This window comes from Meles meles, chromosome X (assembly GCF_922984935.1).
Source record: "Meles meles chromosome X, mMelMel3.1 paternal haplotype, whole genome shotgun sequence".
In the NCBI taxonomy this organism is placed as follows: domain Eukaryota; kingdom Metazoa; phylum Chordata; class Mammalia; order Carnivora; family Mustelidae; genus Meles; species Meles meles.
The window spans coordinates 131,866,729-131,886,980 of record NC_060087.1 but is presented as its reverse complement, the minus strand read 5'-3'; the positions used below and the strand labels follow the sequence as shown (position 1 = coordinate 131,886,980).

At 49.2% G+C, this 20,252-nt stretch overlaps 1 protein-coding gene across 1 annotated transcript; it reads right to left on the bottom strand.

The window, feature by feature from the left end:
• Window positions 1-1,591: 1,591 nt before the first annotated feature.
• On the bottom strand, window positions 1,592-2,530 carry LOC123935514 (olfactory receptor 1D2-like). Its single transcript, XM_045996408.1, has one exon. The coding sequence runs from the start codon at window positions 2,528-2,530 to the stop codon at window positions 1,592-1,594; it is 939 nt and encodes a 312-aa protein (XP_045852364.1).
• Window positions 2,531-20,252: the final 17,722 nt, after the last annotated feature.

Below are 20,252 nucleotides of genomic sequence, written 5' to 3'. Positions count from 1 at the left end.
TCTGTAGCCGGCTTCCCCGTTCTAATACCTGTGAGCTCTGTGACACTCTGACACCCCTGATCCTTCTGTGACCCTGCGGGACCTGGGGCCACGCTGACCCTGCATGGGCTTCACCTGGGTTTAGCCTCTGGAGCAATGTCCCTCAGTGGAACAGACTTTTAAAAGTCCTGATTTTTTGCTCTGTTCCTCCGCCGCTTGCAGGGAGCCGGCCCCTCCCCCCACGGTCTATCTTCCCGTCGTTTTGGATTCACTTCTCCGCCAGTCCTACCTTTCAGAAAGTGGTTGATTTTCTGTTTCTAGAATTGCTGTTCTTCTTCTCTTCGATCTCCCATTGGATTTGTAGGTGTTTGCAATGGTTTGATAAGCTATCCAGCTGATCTCCTGCTACCTGATGTAGTCTCAGCCTGCTACTTCTCCACCATCTTGACTCCTCCCCCATTTGCATTTTAAAAATTTATTTTTTATCCTCTCTGTCCTTCAAAATCCTATTTGCATTGTATCTCAATTGAACTACCAGTTAATTCACTGTGCACACAGATTCTGTGGGAATTGGGAATTGGGACAGGACACAGCGGGAACATATTGTCTGTGCTCTATGATGTCTGCCCTTCCACTGGGGAAGCTCAGGCAGGTGGGGGCCAGAATCCTCTGAAGGGTTCACTTACTCTCCTGTCTCCAGTCTGTCTGGGATGTCTGGACAGTATAGACAGTCATATGCCCGCCCACAGGCTGGGCTCTGTGGACCCGCGCACCTCCATGTGACCCCTCCAGGCAGCTTAGCTTTCTCAGCAGGGCAGCCTCAGGGCAGTCTATCTTCTTACAGGCACCTCAGGGATCCCAGAACACATGGTCCAAGGAACAATCCAGAAGGTGTACCACCTTCCATGACTTAGCCTTAGAAGTCACACGGCATCCCTTACCCTGTACTCCATGGGCACAATCACAAGGCAGCCCTGGTTCGAGGTTTGGGGATGCAGACCCCGCCTCTCAGGACTGTCGCATCCATCCCTGGAAAAGACGTTCAGTCACAGTGTTGTGATGGTTGTCATATGCGCGTGTTGTGAAATGCGGTGAGTCTACTCTTCCCTGCATCTGGGAGTGCTCTATGGTGAGGTCAGCAAGGAAGTCTACAGTTCGGGAAGTGTGTGGACCCATGCCGTCCAGGTCGGTGGTCAAAGGGGTGTCCGCCTCCTTCTCCATTTGGCGCCCAGGCTTTGTGCCTCTACTGCCACCTAGTGACAGGGGCCTCCATTGCAGATTTTGTTCTAAGAAGGGCCAGGAACCGCTTCAGTTCCGTCCCACAAACCTGTGGCGGAGACTCACGAGGCAGACAAGGTTTGAGGAGCGGCCATGAAGGACAAATAGAGCGAGCTGGAAGTTAAATCCGTACGCAAACAAGCTGCCCACCTGGCGCCTGACACAAGAGTCACTCGGGCAGGGTTGCAAGAAGGGGCGAGTGAGCAAGATGACAACAGAAAGTTGGGCTAAGCTGGACATCTGTCAGACCCATCATGTGTGCTGTCCCTTCCTACGCCAACGGGAGGAGAAAACAAGACAATGTCATAGCTCAGAAGCTCAGAAGCAGGACATGTCACCAAGACCAGACCTTTCTCCAGCTGAGGAGGCTCCTCAAGGCCCCTTTCATGTCCTTATTCCTAAGGCTATAAATGAACGGATTGAGCATGGGAGCCACCACTGCATAGAGCACAGTGGCCACTGAGTCCTCAGTTGTGTAGGAAGAAGACGGTCGCAGATACACCCCAAACAAAGTTCCGTAGAACAGTGACACCACAGCAAGATGGGGACTGCAGGTAGAAAAGGCTTTCAGCTTGCTCGGAGAAGACTGCAGTCTTCGGATGGCTGAGAAAATGTGCATGTAGGAAAAAGAAATAAAGAGGAAAGGAGCAACGAAAAGAAAGCTCCCCAGAGTGTAAACAACCAACTCACTGATGTGGGTATTTGAACAGGAAAGGTTTAGCAATGCGTAAAGTTCGCAGAAAATATGGCGGATTCTGATGCTTGTGCAGAATGACAGCGTAGTCATCAAGAAGGTATGGATCAAAGGATAGATGTTGGTGATAATCAGAGCCACGGACACCATTGTGACACAGAATCTGGGGGTCATGGTTATGGTATAATGAAGAGGGTGACATATGGCTACAAATCTGTCATAAGCCATCACTGCCAAGAGGAAATTGTCCAGTTCTAGAAACAAGATTAGAAAATACATCTGAGTGAGGCATCCCGCATAGGGGATAGACTGGCTCTGGGTTTGGATATTGAGCAGCATCTTTGGTATGGTGACAGAGGTGAAGCAGATGTCAACACAGGACAGGCTGGCTATGAAGAGGTACATGGGGGTGTGGAGGTGGGGGTCAGAGCAGACGGCCAGGATGATGAGCAGGTTCCCCACCACGGCAACCAGGTACATGGACAGGAACAGACTGAAGAGCAGGGGCTGACGCTCTGGCCCCTCTGACAGTCCCAGGAGGAGGAATTCGGAGATGATGGTTAGGTTGCCTCTCACCATGGCGGCTGGTCTCTATAAATATGCATTGAAAATACCACTGTCAACAAGAGCGCAGGCAATCTGGGAAAGCGCGCCCAGCAACCTCCATCACTGGCCGAAATCATACTTAGTGGCACTTTGGGGAGGAACTCTGACCCGGGACAGTGAGGACAAGAGAGTGGGGGCTGTCTGGTCACCAGAGAATGCAGGGCAGGTGAGCTGAGGCCCTTCTCGTAGCTCTCCTCCATTAGGAGCTTGTCTTCTTTCTCAAGACAGAAAGAAGGAGCAGGCAGAGAAGAAGATGGAACTGAAGGGAGGCCTGGCTTGGGGAGAGTGGGTGGAGGGTTAGCTCACTTGTCACAGCGGGGACACTGGTTGGATCCTTGTGGGCCTTTTCACTTTACCCATGCAGGGGTTTGGGTGATGGCCATGAAGCAAACTTCCGGGTTTGTGTGCGCATGTGTGTGTTTGTGTGTGTGTGTGTGTGTGTGTGTGTGTGTGTAGGTAGACACAAGTATATATGCTTTGTAAACATATACATAGACATCCATATTCATATGGTTTATTCACCAAGAAATGCATGAAAGTATATTCACCAAAATGATAACGGTGGTTTTCTCTGGGTTGTGAGATTTTAACTTGCATCTATTTTCAACAATAAACACATACCCTTTGTCTAACCTATGCTCGATGGATGGTAATATGTCTTTCAAAAGTGTTTTGAAGACTAAGTTTGAAGCGTGAGCACGATTAGGGACTCAGGGCTCATGAAGCCTTCTCATACCTGAGGGCATATCCTAAGAAGTTTTGTATTTGTATCTTTGTCTCTCCTTTCAAATTCATGTTATGGAATCTGCAAAGGCTAAATGCTCATGCGATGTAATTCCACTAGACAGACACATCTACATTCGTAAATCCAAAAATCAAATAAAATGGAAAACTTAGTAAAATCTGATTTTAAACTATTGACTCAAAAACAGGCAGATAATAAGCAAACAAATATCCGTGGAAGACACTGAAAAATATTTCACAGATCTCCACCTAAAAATAAACTGCATACTTTTAATCCAGGTGCATTTAAGAAAGAATCGTTTTAATTTATCAGATTTTCAGCCCACTAATCCCCTCTTCAAATATTGAAAGTTGACAAGGGAAAGAATGCCATCTGTCTGCCTCACCAAGGAATCACCATGGCCTCAAGCCAGCGTAACACTGAAACCCAAACCCAGCAACAACAAGCATGTGCACAGAAGAATAATTATTCAATAATTAATAATAATTAATAATTCAATACACAGGAATACAAGGATGACTGCTATTACGACATCTACTAATGCAAATGAATTACATGAATTGGTGGAAGGGGAAAACTGCGTTATGAATCTAATGGATGTGAAGATGGCACTTGTAAAAACCTCACATTATTTCTTGATTTTTACAACATTTAGTAGAAATGGAATGAAAACCTTGTCTCAAAGCACCAGAGTCTGGATGTCCTTTCCTTCAACCCAGCTGTCTCCCCCAAAGCTCTCCCTTCAGACTCCAACTTTCACTGGGCCCTCTAGAACTCATGATTTATCAGCACTGTCTTCTCAACACACTCTTTCTACTCTCTGCCTTCAAGGAGGTTTGCTCCATACCTGAAGACACTAAGTTCTAGCAGCTCTCTTCAGGGAAGATCATCTTTTCTTCTCACACCCCATGTACCTCAGGGCTAGGAGGTAAGATCAGTGACCTTTCCTCCTTCCCAGTGCTACTTTCCAGCCTAGTATTTCATCTCCTTTAAAAAAAAAATCCCAAGTGTGGGGCACCTAAAATCTCAGTGCATTAAGCATCTGCCTTTAGCTCATGATACTAGGGTCCTGGGATGGAGCCCGATGTTGGGATCCCTGCTCAGCAGGGAACCTGCCTCTCCCTCTCTCTCTGCCCCTCCCCCCTTGTGCTTCTCTCTCTTTCTCTCTCTGTATCTCTATCTCTCTGTGTCTCAAACAAATCAATAAAATCTTTTTTAACAATCCCAAGAGTGGGGCTCCCGGGTGGCTCAGTGGGTTAAAGCCTCTGCTTTCGGCTCAGGTCATGATCTCAGGGTCCTGGGATCGAGCCCCACATCGGGCTCTCTGCTCTGCAGGGAGCCTGCTTCCTCCTCTCTCTCTCTCTCTGCCTAGTTGTGATCTCTGTCTGTCAAATAAATAATTTTTTTTTTTAAATCCCAAGAGTGACATCAGCAAAAATAGAAGAAGTAGGAAGCTCTAAGGGCCTATCCCTCCACAGAAACAGTGAAAACATTAGCAAAAGTGGTCAGAATCAATGTTGTGAGAACTTCCCAAAATAGTCAAATATTTCAAAAAATGAAGCAAATGTTGAATCAAGAAAAGGGTGGGTTAAACACAGTAGAACTTCCTGGTGTTTTACCTTTAACCTTGCATAGCAACAGTCTTGAAAAAGGCAGCCTGCATTCCCAGCTAGGCTCAGAAGAGGGGACAGCAGATTTTGCTCCCAGGAAGCTGTGTCTGTCTGTTTGGGCCTATACGGAAATTCCCTGCAGGACTGACACCAGGCGTTAGCCTTTGTTTCACCTAACTCAGAATTCCCTCAGGACAAAAAAGTAGCTAGGAGGGTGTCCCTTAAGAATAATGAACAAGCCATTTCCTCTTAGGGCAAAAAATTGCAGCTGAGACAAACTATACATATACCAAATGCATTGGAGGAAAAACTGGGGAAAGTCACTTTGGGGAAGTTCGGCTTTGAGAAGCTTCTGCTTGTAATGGGAAAATATAGACAGTCATATGCCCGCCCAGGGCTGGATGCGTGTTCAGAAAAGACCTGAGAAAGCTATAAGCTTCCCCTCCAATGATATTTAGGCTCAGGGAAACAGGAAATGAAGGCTAAGGCACAGTTATAAACAGACCAGCTAAGCTTTGAAAAAGTGCCCCAACACAGAGCCAAATTTCAAAGACCAGGAGACTATCTTATTCTTTTTATTTCTTTCCTTTTTCTCTCCCTCCAGTGTTTAAGGATATCTCTAGAAAACCATGATCTGACCAAAAGCTAAAAGAACAGAGATTTCAGAGACCACACATGATAAAGCATAGTTTTTGGAAAATAATTTAGAAAAGTCGCCAAAGCAAAAAGCAACTACATATGATAGAAAGCAACACAAGGAAACCCTGATGAAAAGAAAGAATCGAATTTCCAGCGTTACCACGTTAGAACGTTCCAGATGTCCGGAGTTTGATGAAAAATTACAAGGCATGCAAAGAAACACGTATATATGGCTTATTCACAGGATGAAAAGAAATTAGTTTATAAAGAGACACAGATATTGGACTCACTACAAAAACATTTTAATCTTCTTAAATATGTTCAAAAGGTTAAAGGAAGCCAGAACAACATCTCAACAAATAGAAAATATCAACAAGGTGATAAAAGTTATAAAAAGAAACCAAATAGAAAATGTAGAACTGAGAAGTACAAAAATTGGAAGGAATAATTCATGATAAGGCCTCAATAGTAGATCTGAGCCGGTGTTCAAATAAAAACCTGCACATAAATGTTCACAGCAGTACTATTCGTCATAGCCGGAAGGTGAAAACAACTCATGTATATGTCAACTGATGAATGGAAGAAAAAATGTGGTCTAGCTGCACAACGGAATATTATTCAGGCATGTAAATTGGTGAACTAATATGTCCTAAAACATCGATGGAAATATTGAAAACGTTATGCTAAGTGAGAGAAGTCAAACACAAAGGGCCATATAGTATGTGATTCCACACACGTGGAATACCCAGAAGAGGCAACTGTACAGAAACAGAAAGACTAATGGTTGCCGGAATTCAGGTGAGAGTGAATGCAAAGTGCTTAATGGGTACAAGGTCTCCTTTGGAACTGATGAAAAGGTTTGTAACTGTATACAACATTGTCAGTGTACTAAAAGCGACTGAATTTAACACTTTAAAATGGTCAATTCATGTTATATGAATTTTACCGCAATAAAAAGTCATAGAAAAAGTTTACAAAGAACACTTAGCCATCTGAGGCCCCCGCTGTCCAGCCCCCTTGCCCATCGCTGTCTCTCGAGGGAACCACTCTGTCCGCAGGCATTTCCGAAGACTCTGCTGCAGGCCCGCTGTCCCCTCTACGCCCCACTCCCGCCTCGTGCAGAGACCTTAGCGTGCAGGTGGCAGACCGCCGTGACCCACGAACTCAACCCCCGCTCTGTCAGTCCTGCCCCCTCGGGACGGTGACCCAGCCTACGCCAATCACAGGCTCGCTCGCGCTCTCAGGGACCCAGGAGGAGGAAGAGAGACACGGAGAGATGGAAAGTGGCTGGAGCTGAGTGGCTGAGAGCTGGTCCTTGGAGAGAGCCGGTGGGAGTCACGCCAACGAGACTCCCCGGAGATATCTGGCTCCCACCCCGTCCCGCCCGACACGTGGATACTCGGCCCGAACTTCCATTCCGGGAGCTCCTCCAGGGCCCTCCGGTGAGCCTGCTCACTCACTCAGTCCGAGCTGCGATCTGTTGCTGGCGACCGAAGTGTGCGGGTATATATCTATAGCTTTATCTGTATCTGTGTGTGTGTGTGTGTGTGTGTATTATATATATTTTTTAAGATTTTATTTATTTATTTGACAGACAGAGATCACAAGCAGGCAGAGAGGCAGGCAGAGAGAGAGGAGGAAGCAGGCTCCCCACTGAGTGGAAAGCCTGACGCGGGGCTCCATCCCAGGACCCCGAGATCATGACCTGAGCCGAAGGCAGAGGCTTAACCCACTGAGCCACCCAGGCGCCTATATATATATATATGTATATGTATGTATATGTATGTATATATATGTATATGTATATATATTTTTTAAAGTAAGCCGTGAGGAGGAAAAGCACTTTCCAAGTGTGATAAAGCTTTGACATTCTGAACACATACAGAACACTGACCGACCGGGGGAGACACATGACTGTCCCGAACAGAAACCCGGCAGAGGATATGAGCGCACGGTTCTCAGCAGAGCCGGCGCGGGCCAAAAGTTACACGCGTTGTCACCTGCTCACACTAGCATCTCAGGGAAAGTGGAGCAGCACCAAGACGGGATTTGGGTTACCGCGTGGGTTTGGTCTTACCAAGGTGTACACGACCGAGCACATCCCGTCTGAGGTGGGACATAGGGAAATGGACACTTTCACCCACGACGGGCGCAAGCGTCCGGGGCTGCGGGCTGGTCCTGTGTGTCAAGCGCGGGAAAGAGGGCTTACTCTTTGACCCCAGCACCCCTTCTAAACATCTCCCGCACAAAAACCAACGGGCCGTGGTGTTCGTTGCAGCCCAGGGTATAGTCCTGACGGGTGACAAGCGGTGGAAAGGTCTAGCATAGGGCACTGGCTAAGGGAGCTGAGGAACAGGGGCGTCTGGGGGGACTCAGTGGGTTGGGCGCCCAACTCTTGATTTCAGCTTGGGTCGTGATCGTGGGGTCGCGGGATCGAGCGCCGCGTTGGGTGTGGAGTCTGCTTGGGGTTCTCCTCTGCCCCTCCCCGCCATGCTCTAGCAATCGGTCATTCGATTAGTCAATCGATCAATCTCGGGGGAAAGGAGCTGAGGGATACACACTTCTGGATGATTACACAGTCCCCGCTGCCCATACTCGTGTCCTGTGCGTTTGGGTAATGACGCTTCAGAAGCACAGACGGGTGTTGGAGGTCATCGGACTAAAGCTCCCCGAGGGACAGAAGACGGCGGGAGCAGCGCGGACGCAGAAGCGGCCGCCACAGGCCTGTCTCCTCTGTGGGGGGCGGGGGGATCCCTGGAGGCTGAAGGTCAGCTGAACTGGTAGGACCCCCGAGGCCCAGGGTCCGGTGTGCCCTCGATGTCCCCTGCACCACAGGCTCAATCAGACGCAAGAGCTCTAAGATGACAGGTTTGCCAGAACCAGCCCCCCCCCCTCCACCCGGAGGTGTCCACCAGTGCCAAGGGCACCCGACCACACATCTCCTCCTGTCCTCTGGGCTTGCTGTGGTGGGCTCTGTGGGCCTGGTCACAGCAGTCAGGTGCTCACAGCTTGACTAACCCTGTCTGGCTACTACAGACACAGCTGGACCCTTCCTACATGCCAGGCGCCTCCTGAACTGGCGGCTCCCTTTGCCCCAGCCTCCCTCCCTTCCGCCCTGTGCTTTTCACATGGTGGCTGCCAGGGCCTTATCCCGGAGATGGAGAACTAGAAGCTCAGCCTTGGCAGACCCTGCCCGGGGCTCCTCCTCCAGGGTCATCTGGAAGTCTCAGCTTGGACAGCTATGCAGGGAACACAACACCCCCTTCTGCTCATGGCCCCAGCAGCCTGGGCAGACCCCAAACCCTGCTGCATACCGCAGAGTGACCAAGGCCAGCTCAGAAGTCTGGGGCACACATACAGGCTTCTCTCTTCAGTGCCAACCCACCCTGTTCCTCTGCCCAGAAAGAGGTTTCGCTCAGTCCCCAGTCCCCGAGGAAACAGCAGCTGGCATTCCCAGTGCAAGCAGAAGTCCCCACCCAGAAGCCTGTCTTCACTTCCTTCCTGAGCGCCTCGTGCCTGTGCCAAAAGTCTCCTGTTCTTGGGGCACCCACCCACTCATAGGTCTCCCTCCCTCCTGCAGTATCCCAGGAAGGGACTGCGGTCCTATTCAAAGACACTCCAAGTCCCTCCCCGTTCTCCCCGACTGCTGGGATGGAGAGCAGTCCGCTCTCCCTCAGAGAGACCATACATCTACTGTTCACGTGCAAAATTCTGTGTACATTTGAAAATTCGATTGGCAGCTGCTGTCCTGGAACAAAGGCCAGTCTCCTGCATGGGACAGGGTTACTGACAGTACGATCTTCACATACACATATGTGCGTGGCTCTGTGTGCGTGTGCTAATATCTACACACATCATACATATGCCCCCCTGCATACACACACACGCGCGTGTGCTAGTGAAACTAGGAGTGCACACCATCGACACAGCATCCAGCTTTGCCTGTGTGGTCCCAGATGCCTCCAGAGGGCTGTCATTTCCTGACCCAGGCCACCTCCCACCTGTGGATATCAACTCAACTCTTTTCAAGTCCTGTGGATGCTCTGGAGAGTGTTCATGAGCTCTCTGACCCCTCAGCTCCAAGCCAGCTCCCGGTTCGGGCCAGGCAAGCGGTGCACAGAGACCGTGGGGATGGACGGAATGGCTAGAATGGCAGCTGGGTCTGTGCTGCTCTGTCTGGGACGGTGCCTGCCTTGGACAGCAACTTGGGTCCCCAGACCAGTTCTCCCAGCTCACCTGCAGCAGGAATCCCACAGCTGCCCTGTGCCTGCTGTCTCTTCTTCATGCTGGGTCAACTGTAGCTCCCCGGTATGCTCCCTTCACCAGTGCCCCATGGACCTTGGCACCTGTCTCCAAGCTCAGGGGCCTCAAACACACACATGTTTCCGTAACACACATGAGGCAGCAAGGTAATGGGGATGGCCCATTTCATCAGCCCACCAGGAAAAGGGAGACAAATGTCCCTTGATTCCAGGGAAAGCAAACTGCCAAGACTTAAGTCTTTCTATAGCTTCCCCACCTGGCCTCACTGCCACCTGTGGGAACCAGCTGTCCTTTTCACCCACCTCTCACTGCGAAGTTCCAAAGAAGCAATCCAGGGAACTCTCTGGAGCCTTGATCCTTAAGAGCAGGAGAGCAGAAGCTATGGACATGGGACAGCATGAAATCATCAAGAAGAGACCAGGAGCTATTGTCAGAATGAAAACCAAGGAGCTTCAGGGACTTATAAGACCTTAGGAGAACAATCCCCCGAAGTACTTGTTAGTGACAAATGGTGTAACTGCCCTTGGGAAGAAGAGATATTTTTATGTTTTCCAGTATACTCCTTCTATCCCACTGGGCAAGCAGGGCTTTAAAATATTAAATTTAGAGAAGGTGTTTCCCATTATAGGCACTGGTCTGAAAAGATGCTGAGAAATCACCTGGAACAGGCTCATCCTTCATCATCCAACAAAGGCAGAAAACACTCTTCTTTCTCATACACGCATTGGCTTTGTGGTTAGAACTTAGAGGAGCAAAAAGAGGCCAATCTTTGTTTGTGTCCTGGTAGGAGACAGCTGCTCTCGCTCTGTTCCTCATGCACAGACCTCAGCTCCGACCGGTGCTTCGCAAAGTGAGTCCCCGTCCAGCACCAACAACCCCCCGTCAGCTGAATCACAGTGAGGACAGTGATCTGTGTGGCCTTTTTACTTGGCCCATTTCTATCCTCTTCTGCCCAGCTCGGCAGTAGCCTTGAAAACCAAAAACCTGCTGTTGTGATGAAAGCCAGAAGCCTAGCAGCCGCCAGACAAGGTAGAAGGGGCTGGAGAGCCTCCAGAGTCCTGCTCTGAGAGAATCATAATTAGCCCCTGAAAGACACCACTCAAAAGCTGTCTTTGTTTTATTATATTTTTAGAGGTGGGGCGAGAGAGAGAGAGAGAGAGAGGGAATCTGAAGGGGGCTCCACGCTGGTCGATCTCACAACCCTAAGATCATGACTTGAGCTGAAATTGAGTCAAACAATTAACCAACTGAGCTACCAGATGTCCCCAAAGCGGTCTTTATTCAACCTGAGTTGGAGCTCACCCCTATAGGAACAGCCTGTCTGGCAGGAGTCCTGTCAGAAACAATCAGAAGCAATGGTTTAACGTTCTGGTCCCCTGAGGCAGTAGATAACAGTTGGGAAAAACAGTGGGCTGGCCAAGAAAGCTTAAAAGGAAAAGCTAGGGAATGCAAAGTCCATAGCGCACTTTAATTACTTTTTTTAAGATTTTATTTATTTGTTTGTCAGAGAGAGAGAGAGAGGGAGAGAGAGAACAAGAGAGAGCGCAGCAGACTCTCTCCCAAGCAGGAAGCCAGATGTGGGCCTGATCAGGACCCCAGGATCATGATGCTTCACCCACTGAGCCGCCCGGGCGCTGCCCCATAGGGCACTTTTAAAAGTTCTGTCATATTCCTGAGGATCCAAAAGGCCACAAACTTGCATAGGGCTCTGCGCGTGTCCAGAGCTGAGCAATAGCTCAGGAAAGACCCGAGAAGGCCCTAAACTCTCCACTCTGGCTAAAGAAGAGGCCGTCTCGGCCAGATGCTGCTCTCAGACCGAGCTACACGTGACTTCCCTCTCCAGTTTCCAAAACAGCTCCAGCTGTTCTCTTTCCCCACCAGTGACAAGGAGCAGGGGGAGGTAGGTGTAGCAGACAGGAAATCGAAGTTTAAAAAGCATTTTCCTTTTTAAAACGTATGACCCAAGAATTGCACACATCGTTTATGTTCATAACCCTTTGGCAGAAGTGAATCATGTTCCGGGCCCAGGGTGGGATGAAATTGTGTGACTCCTTATTCGAGCAGGGAAAAAAAGTGCAGTTAAGGGTAGTAAAATCTAAATTGTTTTCTTTTAGTTATCTTAGCATCTATAAAATAGTACAGGAGTGATAATGAATCATAGGCTTACAAATTGCAAAAAAAGTTATGTCACAATTTTATATAAGACAATAAATAAAAAGAGCCTCACTTGAGAAGATGTGCCTGATTCCCTAGGCGAGGGCATTGAAGCTTTCTTGGATGGTTCTCTTTCAGTGGGTGTTTCTGGAAGCTGAGCTGTCTAGGCAAGTTCTAACTAGCGAGAAAAGTCTAGTGCAGGAGCACGGTCCCAGAGGGCATGGGGACACTGGTGACCAGGGTGGGAAAAGAGAGAACTATGTTGAGAAGAGAAGCGGAAGGCCACAAACACAACCCTTCGTGACTGGCTTTGCCAGCCTTGCTTCCCACCTCTGCAGGATCCCTCTGTTCCATATTCAGACCAACTCCTGCACAGCACTGCTGTAAACATGTACCCTGACTTTCTATTTTGGGCTGGGGGGAGAATGTGGAAGATACTGAGGCTTAGTTGAAAGAAATCTATCTGGACCCCAGGGGGAAAGGAGCAGGTCAGGCCCAGCCCCAGTTCAGTGTCTCCTTCCTGTCCCCTCAAGACTTCTCCCCAGCCAAAGAGGAAGTGGCAGGTAGTGAAGGAGAACCCTGAGCCCTCTCTTGCTTGTTGCATTCCCAGCTCAGCTCCTAAGCAAATGCTAGAGCTGCTGTGTGCTGCTCCTTCCCCCACCACTCCCACCACTGAAAACAAAGTGACTTGGCCGGTTGACATGAGCCCACTCTCATCACCTGTTACACCAGACCTGGCATCATTTCATCAGGAAAATGCATATTAATCCCACAATGAGAAACCACTACATACTTACTGGAATGGCTAAAATGAAAAAGACTGACAATACCAAGTGTTGACTAGGATGTGGAGGAACTAGAACTCTCATATACTGCTGGCCAGGGTGCAAAATGGTACAGCCTGTTTGTTTATTTTTGTTTCTTTGTTTGTTTGTTTAAAGACTGTATTTATTCTAGAAAGAAAGAGAGCACACGTGAATGGGGGAGGGGCAGAGGGAGAAGGAGAGAGAATCCCAAGCCGACTCAATGCTGAGTTCAGAGCCCCCTGTGTGGAATTCAATCCCAGGATCCCAAGCTCATGACCTGAACTGAAATCAAGAGTTGGACACTTAACTGACTGAGCTCCCCAGGTGCCCCCCTGTTTATTTCTTAAAAGGTTAAATATACACTTGCTTAAAAAGTCAGCCATTCCACTCCGAGATATTTATCCAAGAGAAGCAAACATTTTATGTCCACACAGAAACTTGTACCTGACTGTTCATGGCAGCTCATTCACAACAGCCCCAACTGGAAACTGAGTAGGGCATGTCCGCATGGACATGGTCAGACATATAAGACTACATACTGCATGAATCCGTTTATATAAAATGCAAACAAATCTGGAGTGAAAGACAGAAAATACGTGGTTGCCATGGGGTGGGGTGGGGCAAAAAACAACTGTCTGTTTTTCTGGTGGTGGCTCTGTGAGCATGCACAATTTTCAGGAGCAATCAAGGTGGACACTTTACATGGATGCAGTTTGTCATGTGTGAAGTACTCATTGGTAAAGTTGGTGAGATAAACCAGCTGCCTTCCACAGGACCTTGGAAGGCAGACTGCATGCTGTCCAAGGCTGAAGTGTTGGGGGCAATGATGGAAAGAATTAAAGTGTGGGCGCCTGGGTGGCTCAGGCAGTGAAGCGTCTGCCTTCGGCTCAGGTCATGATCCTGGGATCCTGCGATCGAGCCCCACATCGGGCTCCCTCCTCAGCAGGGAACCTGCTTTTCCCTCTGCTTCTGCTGCTGGCCCCCAACTCGTGTTCACTCTCGCTCTCTCTCTCTCTCTGTCTCTCTGTCAAATAAATGAATAAAATTTTTAAAAAATTATTAAAAACATGAAGGAATTAAAGTGTGAGGGATGTGTCATGGCCTCTTGCTGCTCTCAGGGAAGCTCCACAAGGGGAAGATGGAGGAGCACTTGGAGGCGGAGCTGGGAAGGAGCACATTTCCCTGAAGAGTGGCGCTCTCTGCCCGAGCTCTGAAATCTTTGTTGACTACGAGCCCAGTAGTGTAGAACCTCTCAGGTAGCTTGGAATCAGCCAGATGGTTAAGACCAACTTAAGAGAGTTTTTGTCCCATCTGAGCACAGTTTTGGCTAGTTGGCCTCGAGATAGCTTATAGTCATGTCAGAACAGGGCACAGGCCAGCAGATACAGACCAGTAAATAAAAGTCTTCAGGCTTAAGAACCAAGTCTAGATTAGCCATTTGGCATGCTGAATTGGCTAGAAGCCCACCAGTCTTCTGAGGGAATTGTACTCCAAAGAAACTTCAAGATGGGCTTCCCAAAGCCAGCAATTGGGCAGACATCAAAGAGATCATCTGGGGGGGTCCCCAAACCTGTACCGACACCACGTAACCTCCAAGAAGGTCATACTCTCCATACTCTGCAGGGGCAGCCCCGGGGGGACAAATGGATAAGGAACGACACCCAGATAGAAAAGCCAGCGACGACACGGGACAACATGGGGTCAAGTAAGTCTTTTCCGGAGAAGAGATCCGAAGGCTGCCTGAAGGGTGGGGGGGCCGTGCTTGTACTGTTTCTGTCCAGAAGGCCTTCATCCTACTGCTGTGGACCCCTTCGGGATGACTTCAAATTACCTTCCGACATCTAGTCTCCCCTCTTCCTTTTGGAAATAAAACCCATTTGAGTCTTACTTGTACACATTACCATCCAGCTCGAGACTTAGGCCCTGTCTCCCTTGTTGCTAGGTGTCATTAGATGTGACCAAGGCTGGCTTCCTAGGTACGCGACCTTTGCGTGGGACCCTGCTGTCAAAGCACTGCCCGGATGCTTGGTGCACTGCTCCACTGTCGGTATCTGAAATTCTTCGTATCTCCTGTTGGCGCTCGTGTTATGTAAGTGGAGCCTTGCAGGACAATGCAGCGCGTGCGTGAGCATAGGAGATCACCTGGGACAAGCACCCAGAGAGAGGACTGGGCCTGGGAATGGACAAGGTGAGTCACTGCATTGTGTAGCAGCTGCTGAAACGGCCACAGAGGAGATGCCATCCAACACGTGGCAGGAAAGAAGGGAGCAGGGGGCGGAGCCTGGGAAAGAGCAGTTGGTTCCTGCCCAGGAGGAGGGGAGGGTGGCGAGGAGACCCCAGGAAGAGGGAATGAGGAAGGACAGCACGGTACGTGGAGGGGCAGGCCACTATGGCCCACGCAGCTCCCCCACAGAAGGAGGGCAGACCACAGCATCTGAGGAGTAGACTGCAGAGAACTTGGCTAAAACCCGGGAAAGAAGGAGGCCCTCGTAGGGCAGCACGGTGGGACCTTCTGCTGTGAAGTGGGCCAGGAGAACGGGGCTACCAGTGCACCTGGAGCACCTGTGTGAAAAATGTACCCGCAGTTTCTGGGCCAGGGTTGAGGGGAATGCCGTGTTCAACCCACAACAGACAGCGGAGTCGGGGAGGAGCCTCTGGCTGGGGCCAGGCCCCAACCCTCCCCCACAGAGACTGTAGGAAGACACTGGCCCAACCCTGCAACCTGAACCGCGACCGAACCCGGAATGACCCACGCACCAGCACTCGAGGGAAAGGTAGACACGTTTTCTAAAGGAAAACACAACGCACGAGGAGTTCTCCGACTTTGCCGCGTATCAGAATCCTTCAGAACCCGTGAAAACAAGGACACTCCCTACAAAGCAGTAGTTAAAAAGAAAATAAATGTGGTATCTCCAGATAAACTAGAATGAGATCTCTAGGACTTGTTGGCCAAGTGCACATGAGGGTCAAACAATGTATTTCTCTATGGAGAGAGATCAGTGAGAGAGGGAGATGGGAGTACACGCACAGAAGGCTCCAGAGCTAGACCGGCCAGGTCTCCTTCCCGCAGAAAGATTGATCCCCAGGTGGCTGCCTGCACCCCAGCACGTCACCACCCCCACCTTCCACACCCAGATGCCCTGGTCTTCCCCCGCCCCAGCCAGACGCTGCTCATCCCTAGCTGATGCGGAATGTCATTGCTTTCCCTCTGCAGCGCGGGCCACCAGCCCAGGGCACAGGGGAGACAGCTTGTTAGCGTACGCTCCTTCCCTGCCTCCTACCCCACATGCCGAAGCCCAGGGGCTAGACTGGAATGGGACCCTGGTGGGAAGGAGGTAGCCTCCCTCCTCCACCCTCCATGGGGGTGGGAAGGCAGCTCTAAGTCCTTTCCTGTTGTGGTGGATGGAGAATCGGCCCCTGATCGCCTGAAGAAGAAGAAGCGATCCAGTCCCCAAGCTCAGGAGAGAGGTGGGAAGGGCCTGGTATGGTCTCCCACGAGGCAGCACCATCCTCTGTGGGCGAGCTGCTCTGTCCGGCAGCTCTCCCTTCCCTCCCGCCTGCCTTCCCCAGAGCCCTGGCTTCGGGCAACCCTGTCTCCGCTGTTTCCTAGGAGAAAACTGTCTGGGCAGGCAGAAAGGTCATGGAACCGGGATGAGGTCCCGAAGTAACGTAGTGGGAAATTTCCCCTGTGCTTCCCCCTACCGATGAACCAAACCCTCCAGACTTACCAAGCTGGATGTCTCCCTAGGCCATGGCCAAAAGCCTTGAGTGTTCTAGAACTTGAGAAGTCTCGGTCTTGTGGTCCTCACTGTGGGATCCAACAGCTGAGATGGCCCTGGCCTGTTTGCTGGAAGCTGTTGAAAACACCTGTTTCTGGCTGATTAGGGGTGTGTGTGTGTGTGTGTGTGTGTGTGTGTGCACGCGCACGTGCGCACGGGCGTAGATATTTAGGGGCTGGAGTGAGGCAAGGAATAGATTAGAAGTAAAAACCTAACCTCTTGATTGGTTCAGGCTAATCCAGACCTAGTCTGCTCTCAGGCCAGCCTGGGAGACCGGGCTCTCTGAGAAAGCTTGGGCCCGCTTTGGGGAAGCAGCAGGAATCGGAAGCAGCCCAGCTTTGCAGGGGTCCGTCAGTGCAAAATGGTCCCAGGCCCCTCCTTCCCAGCCCCTCTTCCTTCCCAGCCCGGCTCTGGGGAAGCAGCGAGGCACAAGGCCCAGAACATAGGAAGTTTTGATTCTTTTAAAATGACCCCAACTGGGCATCCTACCGACAACCTCCAAGGACAGAAGGAGCGTATTGGAAGCCGTGTGTGCTGGGGGAATGGACGGAGAAGCTGAGGAGGAAGGTGGCCTGCTCACTTGGAGCTTTATCGGGTGGCCGGCTGCTCAGGCCAGCAGTTCAAACTCCCTTGTTCTTCCCACCACGCGTTTCTTCCCCGCACCATACTTGGGCTCTCTGGGCACTGAAGGGACCAAGGAATTTTCTCAGCTCTCCCAGAGACTGCCGGGAAGGTGGCCTGGGCTTTTCTCCGAAGGACAACCTTTGAGACACTGGCACTGCCGCTTCCTGAGGTGGAAAGAAAAAAGCCTCCTGAGCCACGATGTACGCTCACTGGCTCCAGGACAACTGTACAGACTTGCTGGGTTCCCACCAGCTGCCAGAGTTTACTGAGCCCTGAGCTAATTTAAAAGGGAAGGAATTAGAATGATCATCATCAATAATCAGGAGATACAAACTAAAACCACAAATCAGGGGTGCCTGAGTGGCTTAGTCGGTGAAATGTCTGCCTTCGGCTCAGGTCATGGTCTCAGGGTCCTGGGATCAAGTCCTGCATCGGGCTCCTTGCTCAGTGCAGAGACTGCTTCTCCCTCTCCCTCTGCCCCTCCTCCACACTCGTGCGCATGTGCTCACACAGTCTCTCTCTCTCTCTCAAAAAGTTAAAAAAAATAAAATCTTTTATTTATTTTTTTAAAAGATTTTATTTATTTATTTGACAGAGAGAGATCACAAGTAGGCAGAGAGGCAGGCAGAGAGAGGGGGAAGCAGGTTCCCCACTGAGCAGAGAGCCCGATGTGGGGCTCGATCCCAGGACCCTGAAACCATGACCTGAGCTGAAGGCAGAGGCTTTAACCCACTGAGCCACCCAGGCGCCCCCCCAAAATAAAATCTTTTCAAAAAAGATAAAACCCCAAATCATTTTTGTTTCATTATATTTGCAAAACTTTCCAAGGTCATGGGGAAACCATGCCAATTGGGATAGCTACCTGACAGGGTCATCTGGAAGAATCCATGACTAGCAAATGATTCCACACCCACTTGGACCCTTGGCACTCTTCTAAACACTGCAGATAAACAGTAACTAACCCGAACAACCTATGACTGAAGTATGCACTATTACTTCCAGCAACAGGTGAGCAAACAGGCACCGAGTGAGTCTGCCGCTTGCCACGGCCGGTCTGTGGGTCACAGTAGCTGCAGGAGTGACTCGGGAAGTCTGGCTCCAGAGCCTTCCCTGCAATGACAGTACTAGAACTCAAAATGCCCATTCCCCCCATGACCCAGCCACTCACTGCCCAGTGTATGGCCCCTGGGGTAACATCGGCTCCTAATGTGTATCATGACACATGCTCAATGAAACATGACAGGAAGAACCGGTCTAAATCGTCGTCAGTAAGGAAGGAGATAAGCACAAAGGAGCAGATCCACGCAGTGGATTAAAATGCGGCGGTGAAAAGAATGAATCAGACTGTGTCAACTAGATCTGGAAAGCATTCTGACGACTCCAGATATTATGTAGGCATAAAAAGAATGAACCACGTATATTATGGGATAATTTCAAGAGGACTTGATGACAGATTTCATAGTGGTCGCCATCCTGATGCTGCTATAAAACTGGTTGTTGAAAACAGGAAGCTGTAAGAACCCGTTTTACGGAAACCATAAAACGTTAAATCTCCGTCGCTTAAGGTGAAATGTTTTAAGAAAAGAAGCAACTTCAAAACACACCCATTATGAAAAAAGAAAAAAGAATGAACCAGAACTATAAAAACTGATTTGGAGAGATGTATATTAGTTACAAAGTGAGGAGAAAAAAAGATATGTACAGTGTGAGCCCGATTTTGTGAAACACAAATGACAAAAATACCTACATTTTTATATAAGTGTATATAGACGCATGTGTGTATTTGGTTACATTGAAGGACGTGAACTAGGTTGCTAACATGGGTTTCCCGGGGCTAGGGTTGGAGGGTGATGTGAGGCAAGGAGGAGCCCAAGCGAAAGAGAAACTGGAAACTGACCTGTACGCCCAGGGTACTCAGTAGGACCCTTCTACTTTTTGTACGCAAATGAAAAATCCCATCACAAGAAAGAATGCAAATCATAGTGCATTTAACCCATCTCTACCAGAAACAGGAAGATCATGACCAAAATATTGGGAACGACGGAGAAAATGCAAACAGCTACCTGAAAAACACACAGAAACCCTGCACTCACTGCGTAGAGAATATGGGGCTCCCAATGATAAAAACTGACCACATACTAGATCACAGAAGTAGTTTCGGCAAATCTCAAAAATCAGCATCCTCTGCACATTTTCTGACCACTATACAGTTATACTTGGAACAATGTTAAAACGATCAAATCAAACACGTATGTTTGGAACCTTAAAATGCACTCCGGAATTATTCGTTGGTAAAAGAGCTGATAATTGTAGACATTGGGAGATATTTAAAACTGAATGGCAGTAAAAGTACTACACATCAAACTCACAGGAGGCAGTGATTATCAGAGAGAAAGTCAAACCTTAAGTACATGTATTTAAGATCATGAAAGAGTGGAAGGGGAATAAGAAAATCACCGATGAAACACGAGAATAATAATGGCTGCCAGCAAGGTCCACCAATGAATGCTAAAATTAGTGACTGGAACTTTAAGGAGGAACCAGATAATTGCATATCCTCAAATATCTCCCCAGACATGTTTATTAATAACTGTGCTGGTTTTTAAAATATGTCCACAAATTCTTCAATACCCCTCACTCCTGGAAATTGAGCTTAGCTTTCCTCCCTTTGAGGGTGGGCTGGACTTAGTTGCTCCCTTCTAAGGATTTGTTGAAAGGGAAAATAGCAACTTGACAGCAAGGAAACCTGGAAGGCACCACCTAAACCAAGTGATCTAAGTGAACTTCACCATTGGCAAGGCATGTTGACCTCATGTTCCCCTGGTGAGATGAGAAGGGCACTTCTCTTCTGTGTTGTTCTTCCCAAAATTCCATAACTCCATCTAACCATGAAAAGAACATCAGGAAAACCCAAATAGAGGGAAATTCTACAAAATGTCTGACTGATGCTCTTCAAAAAATGTCAAGGTCAGTGCACCTGGATGGCTTATTTGGTTAAGCATCTGCCTTCGGCTCAGGTCCTGATCCTGGAGTCCTGGGATTGAGCCCTACATTGGGCTCCCTGCTCAGTGGGGA